This window comes from Adiantum capillus-veneris, chromosome 21, assembly GCF_014529385.1.
Source record: "Adiantum capillus-veneris isolate H3 chromosome 21, ASM1452938v2, whole genome shotgun sequence".
Lineage (NCBI taxonomy): Eukaryota > Viridiplantae > Streptophyta > Polypodiopsida > Polypodiales > Pteridaceae > Adiantum > Adiantum capillus-veneris.
Window position 1 is genome coordinate 9,446,890 of NC_140951.1, and position 6,748 is coordinate 9,453,637.

General features: G+C 39.9%; 1 protein-coding gene and 1 pseudogene across 1 annotated transcript; both read left to right on the forward strand.

Annotated features, from left to right (window-relative positions):
- The first annotated feature begins 888 nt into the window (after positions 1-888).
- Positions 889-1,607, forward strand: LOC147430523 (uncharacterized; annotated as a pseudogene).
- An 18-nt stretch (positions 1,608-1,625) lies between these two features.
- On the forward strand, positions 1,626-2,446 carry LOC147430524 (uncharacterized). The gene has a single exon (XM_086493138.1). The coding sequence runs from the start codon at positions 1,692-1,694 to the stop codon at positions 2,274-2,276; it is 585 nt and encodes a 194-aa protein (XP_086349264.1). The 5' UTR covers positions 1,626-1,691; the 3' UTR covers positions 2,277-2,446.
- The last annotated feature ends 4,302 nt before the right edge of the window (positions 2,447-6,748 follow it).

The following is a 6,748-nucleotide window of genomic DNA, read 5'->3' on the forward strand; positions in this document are numbered from 1 at the left end:
GCATGAGAAGCTGAAAGTAGCCTGCAAGAGTACTGTCAAGGATCCGGGCTGCATATGCAAAAGGAGGGCAATACAGGAGCTGCAAGGAGGAGAGTCACCTTAGATATCAGATGACATTGAAGGGAAGTCGTGATCAGCTGAAGGATTGACACCAATCGAGCTGTAGAAGGGGCTCGAGTGGAGATTATAGGAGTCGAGCGGGTAGCACGAACTACTGGTTAAGGGGCTGATTAATGTCAGGGCGGGATATCATATTGTCAAGCAACATGAGGAGGTGCATCTCGCAGTTCCAGGTGGCTTGCTAGTACATTAAAGAAGGGCATCTCCAAGGCTCGTCATCAGAGAGCGTCCACAGCATCGAGCATGTAGCTTAAAATCCTCTCGACTTTAGTTCAATAAATGTTTCTATGTATACGTGATCATTTTAGGTATCAAAAAGTGAAACCAAGGAACAGGAGCATCAGAAGACTCTGCTCTTGGTAGAGGGTTAACATTGTTATTTCCTTGGAGCTGCTACGTGTGGCGTCAAACGTGCTCTTGATCTGGGTTTGATGTTTTTGTGTTCATATGGTCATTTCTAGTTTTTGCATGCCATTGGTGTTAAAACAGATGTAGTTTCATATGAAAAGAGGAGTAACAGTAAGCATCTATCACAGCTGGATGCAGTCTTTGAAGTTGCATTTGCAGGTGTTTAAGTCAATAGGTTTGTGATCCCGAATTGGCAGAGAGGCCAAGCTATAGGGGTCTTTTGCTCTGGCTTTCTCCTATCATCATTTTGGTGCGCGCCACATTGAGGAGCTTGTCATTGACCCGTCATTGAGTACCTTCAGTAACAAGAGCCGTTTTGGTTTTGAGCGACCAACACAGGCATCATAGACTTCTGCAAAAATGGCAGCAATGAATGTATGCTTCTGTGGAAGGAGGGATGAGGATGTACAGACATGGGTTGTTGAAGCAGATATGTTGATTTTAGAGCTTGATATCTTTGATGATGTAGAGAGGGCTGATTTCATGTATGAAAGGCTGTATGAGGATGCTTGACATATCTATGAATGTCTTCCTGAGCAAGTGCAATATAGTTGGAATATTAAGCTTTGTTGAAGTAATATGCATGTTCAAAGCCGCCAGCAAGAGGTCATGTATACTTTTGTGGCACTTCAAGTGAATGCATACAGTCTTGTATAACTCAAGCTGAGCATGAAATGATGCAACTTGCAATTGATAGTGATGTAGCAAAAGCTGCATATGCTTCACAAGGCTTGTCTCATGATGCTTTTATGTTTTTGCACATGCTTCTAGATGAGTAGCGTTACAACTAGTCAACCTTGAAGGTCTCATTGCTATTGCGCTATTGGAGGTTGCTAAAGCCTCAAGATTCAATAGAGGACTCCCTTGTCACTACTTTTGAATCACTACAAGGTGAGTTTGGGCATATGGTGTGGAGTTTGTTTGAGGGAGACACTTGGGAGTTGGATTTGTATGGCTTGCCTCTTATGGAGAGGTTGGTGGTTGACATGGTGGAAGATTTATCTATCACAAAGCTTATGCATTACGATGATGAGATTTTAGATGATGGATATTGTAGTGATTTTGAGTCTAATACATAAAGTTTTTTATATGAAGATTATTTATGTGATACTGCCTCGCTCGATGATGCATCTGTTGATGAAGAGTCTTTCCGCAATGACTCGATGGTGTTTGACTTGGCTCCATTTATGAGGGACGTCAGATCATTGAAAGAAAGATGGTTGGTGGGATTTGAAAATGCCGAGAGAGAGAAGAGAATTTTGGAATCTCCTAGGAGGAGTGAGGATGTAAGCATAGGAAAGGGAAAGCAAGGACTCGTCTCTTGCGAGGAGTGTGTGCAACCAGTAGCAAAGAAGAGTGAGGATGCTTCATTTGAAGAGGTTATGAGTTTTTGTGATGATGAGAGTATCTGTGAAGAAGTGGTGCAAATGGAGACTTTGTGTGATGATGTAAGTGATGATTTTGGTTTTCTTGACAGCCTATTATCAGAAGCAAGTGTTGATGTATCCTTTTCTTTTACCTTTGATACTGGTACACTCGAAGATGTTACTTGTGAGTTTTTTTATCGTTTACTCGATGAGAAAGTGCCTCTTGAGACGGTCATAGATGCCCCGAAGAATGGTAATACTTGTGCAGATGTTGTGAATGTGTTTAATAACACTACAAGAGGTCACTTGAATTCCGGCGCCACATTACCGGCGTCATTGGTGGGTTTCAGTATATGTGTGTGTATTTATGGAGGGAGCTAAGGTTTTTTTTTTAATTTTATTTTCAAATTTTCAACGTCCATTTCGACAGTCTTCCGACGCCAGCACAAATGCACAAATGCGCATTCTGACGTCCTTTTCGTTGACTATTCTGATGCATGTATCGATAGCTGTACCGTCGGTACCTGCAAAAATCGAAACCGCGAGCTTTCTCTGCGCATTTCTCCTAATTCTTGCGCCACATCTCAAGCTCTCCTCTTCACCCTCTCCCATAGATCTACTGCGATACATACTGTCAAAGGTGCTAATTTTGCTTGTGGGTTAGCGCATAACACTAAGGTAAGATTGTTTTCATGTTTACTTGTAGATTTAGGGTTTATGGTTAAACTTTGTGTTTGTATGTATGTCTTTGCTGGCTCTAAGACTTAGGCGACAACTTTCATTGCTTAAATAGGACTAATGTGAGTGTTCAAACCTTTAAATGCATATTAAGTTTATTTAAATTACTTTATATAGTAAAAAAAGAGAAAATTCACGCTTTAAACTTTGAATGCTTTAAAAGAAATTACGATTTGTTATGTGAAATTTCATTTTAAATTATGAAAAAAATTTGTTTAAGTTTATGAAAAAATCTTGTTTTGAAGAATTTTTTTATTGAATTATGTTGTTTTTCAAATTATGTAGTTAATGGGGTTTATGCTTTAGGTTAAGTTTAAGTTATAAGTTAAGTTAGATTAGGTTAAGTTATGTCAAGTTAAGCTACGTTATTATATTAGGTTATCTTATACATTAGGTTAGATTAAGTTAAGCTATGTTAGGTTAAGTTATATTAGGTTAGGTTAAGTTAGGTTAAGTTATCTTATATGTTAGGTTAGGTTAAGTTAATCTACGTTAGGTTTTATTATGTTAGGTTATGTTACATTAGGTTAGGTAAAGCTACATTAGGTTAAGTTAGGTTAAGCTACATTCGATAATACGGCAAGCTATAGAGCTTACCCACAGCGCATATAAAAAACAACACAATGGCGATCCATTCATCAATACGGCAAGCCATAAAGCTTACCCACAACACATATGCATTGTGGGCAAGCTCTATGGCTTTCCATATTGTCAACGGCTCGCCATTGTGTTGTTTATATATCCACGAGCGGATTTCAAGTCCTAAAATAGAACCATTGCAAGCCGTTTGGCAATACGGCAAGCCATAAAGCTTGCCCACAATGCATATCAATATGGCAAGCCATAGATCTTGCTTACAATGCATATGCATTGTGGGCAAGCTTTATGGCTTGTTGTATTGCCAAACGGCTCGGCATGGTGTTGTCTATATGTTTGTGAGCCATTTTCAAGCGTTATAATTACCTCTTGTCCCTAAAAACAACACGATGGAAATCCGTTTGGCAATATGGCAAGCCATAAAGCTTTCCCACAAGGCGTATACATTGTGGGCAAGCTCTATGGATTGCCATATTGCCAACGGCTCGCCATTATGTTGTCTATATGTCTGCGATCGGTTTTCAGGCCATAAAATCGCTTCGCAACTCTAAAAACAACACATTGGTGAGCCGTTTGCCAAATTGGCAAGCCATAGAGCTTGCCCACATCACATATGCATTCTGAGCAAGATCTATGGGTTGTCGTTTTGCTAATTGCCTCACCATTGTGTTGTTTTTATGTTAGGTTAGGTTATGTTAGGTTTAGGTTATATGTTAGGTTAGAGCTATCAATGGCATAATAGTCTAGAAAATACAAATAGACTTCTAATATGGCTCGTGTACTAAAAACTCAATCGGACTTCGAAGATGACTCGTGTACTAAAAATGCAAACGGACTTCAGTTAGGTTAGGTTATAGGTTAGGTAGATGTTATAAGATAGGTTACATTAAGTTAGGTTAAGTATAGGTTTTACGTTAGGTTAGATTATATTATAGGTTAGACATCATGATTATAGGTTAGGTTAGAACTAGCGTCAAATTAATAGTAGTGAAAACGCAATCGGACTTCGAAGATGACTCGTGTACTTCGAAAAACGCAAATAGACTTCGGTTAGGTTAGATTATAGGTTAGATAGATGTTATAAGTTAGGTTATATACATTAAGGTAAGTTAGGTATAGGTTTTACGTTAGGTTAGATTACAGGTTAGGCATAACGATTATACGTTAGGTTAGAGCTATCGTCAAATTAATAGTAGAAAAAACAAAATCGAACTTCGAAAATGACTCGTGTACTTCTAAAAACGCAAACGGACTTCGGTTAGGTTAAGTTTAGATTATAAGTTAGGTTACATTAAGTTAGGTTAGGGTTATGTTATAGGTTAGGTTAGAGATAGCGTCAAATTAATAGTAGAAAAAACGCAATCGGACTTTAAAAGTGTACACAAACTGAAAGAACCTTAATATATAATGATTAACTAATAAAGATGAGATTATTACCTTGTGGTCCTAATCTCCGTGCACCTCTAGATCGAGGTGTGCGGGGAGCGGGCCTGGCTAGAGAATGTGAGGTTGTTAGAGCTAGCAGAAAAGTTGAACAAAATGCAATCGAACTTCAAAAGTGCACACAGACTTCAAGAACTTTAATATATAGTCATTGAGAAATAAAGACGAGATTATTATCCCGTGGTCCTAATCTCCATGCACCTCTAGATCGAAGTGTACGGGGATCGGGCTTGGCTAGAGAATGTGAGGTTGTTAAAGCTTGTAGTTATAACAATTAGTGTTTTAAATATTTGTTGCATCATTGGTAGATAAAGTATGGACGATAGGATGGCGTGTCCTTGTGTGCATTGCAAGCATCAGACCTTTTGAAAACGAAAAATTTACGACCAACACATACGCAATCACGATCTCTTTCCGATAGAGCAAGTACAAGACCTGCATTATCGATCTCATGGTCTAGAGATTGAAAGTCAAAGCCCGCAAGTAGATATTGCTCCAACTTCATTCCAGAGAAGACGATTTTCAAATGAGCAGCCATTGACTGAGTCCTCCCAGCCAATACCTGAAGTGGCATTTCAAGTAGTAGAGATGGAGAAGATGTTGGACGCGTTCTTTGACATGGATTTCAACATAGAAGGCGACAACATTGAGCGCAGTACTGTGGACCAACCTCATCCATCCCATTCATATCGACGGCATGATAGCAACGATGAGGAGGGCAAGATGATGCAAAGTCTTGCACGCATGCCGCTCTACACTGGTGCAAAAATCTCAGTTCTCCGTACCACATTGGCAATACTTAATTTGCAGTCTGTCTACGGTTGGTCTGACGCCTCAGCCACAGAGATTTTTAGGTACAAATATTTATCCTAAGCATGGTAAAGTGCAAATTACAGTTCATATAAAGTGATCAAAGGGCTGACTTGTTCATGTAACTTCAGGTTGCTGAATGAGCAAATCTTGCTAGAAGGGAATCACATGCCCCCTACCCGTCCAACCGCTAAAAAGCTTCTTACTAATTTGGGCTTGGATTATCAGAAAATACATGCTTGTCCTAATGATTGTATACTTTTTTGCAATGAGTATGCAAACCTGGAATAGTGTCCCAATTGTGGATCAAACAGGTACAGGGAGGACACATAAGGAAAATTTATCCCAGCAAAGGTCCTTCGACACTTTCCTATCATTCCAAGAATAAAGAGCATGTTCAAGTGCAAGTCCATGGTCGCTTCGATGAGATGGTGTTATGCGGGTACCTGCTGACTCTTGTACATGGAAGCACATAGAGGAAAGTTGGCCTACATTTAAGAACGAGCCTTGATGTATCCGCTTTGGTATGGCAATGGATGGAGTAAACCCATTCGGATTACAGAGTTCGTCATGGAGCACGTGGCCTATTTGTCTGGTTAATTACAATCTTCCACCATGACTCACTATCAAGAAGGGCCATATGTTGTTTTCATTGATCATCCCAAGAAAGTACAAAGCAAAGAACATGGACGTCTATCTGGAACCACTTATAGAAGAGCTCCAAATCTTGTGGACAAGAATCGATGTGGTTGATATGTCCCAACCAATCGGATGACCGAATGTACATGTGCAAGGCATTCTCATGTGGACCATGCACGATTGGCGAGGGTTCGGTGAGTGCTGAGGTAAGTGCCTTTAAAACCCTCACACGCATGTGATTCATGGCTATGTCAACGCTTTTAAATTTTAATATATGATGTTTTAGGCCTGAGTTACTCGGGCAATCATGCATGTCCGAAATGTGGTCCTCGACTTGGCTTTCGCCGCTCTGAGCATTTGAGCAAGACAGTTTACAAGGAGCATGGTAGATTTTTGCCTGAAGGACATGAGCTATGTGGACCAAACATATGTAAACATGACATGCATCCACTTAAAGCGAGCGATTGGAAAAACATGTGGCTAGAGAGGGGAGATTGGATACGACCTGGAATAAAAAGACTTTCTATTTTCCATGATCTCCTGTACTGGAGTGATCTGTTGATTAATCATTCGCTCGACCCAATGCACATCTTCAAGAATGTGGAGAAGATCATCTGGAAGACCAT

What these genes read in the sequence shown, in the direction of transcription:
- LOC147430524 (XM_086493138.1), top strand. Translation starts at nt 1,692, where the DNA reads ATGGTGTTTGACTTGGCTCCATTTATGAGGGACGTCAGATCATTGAAA.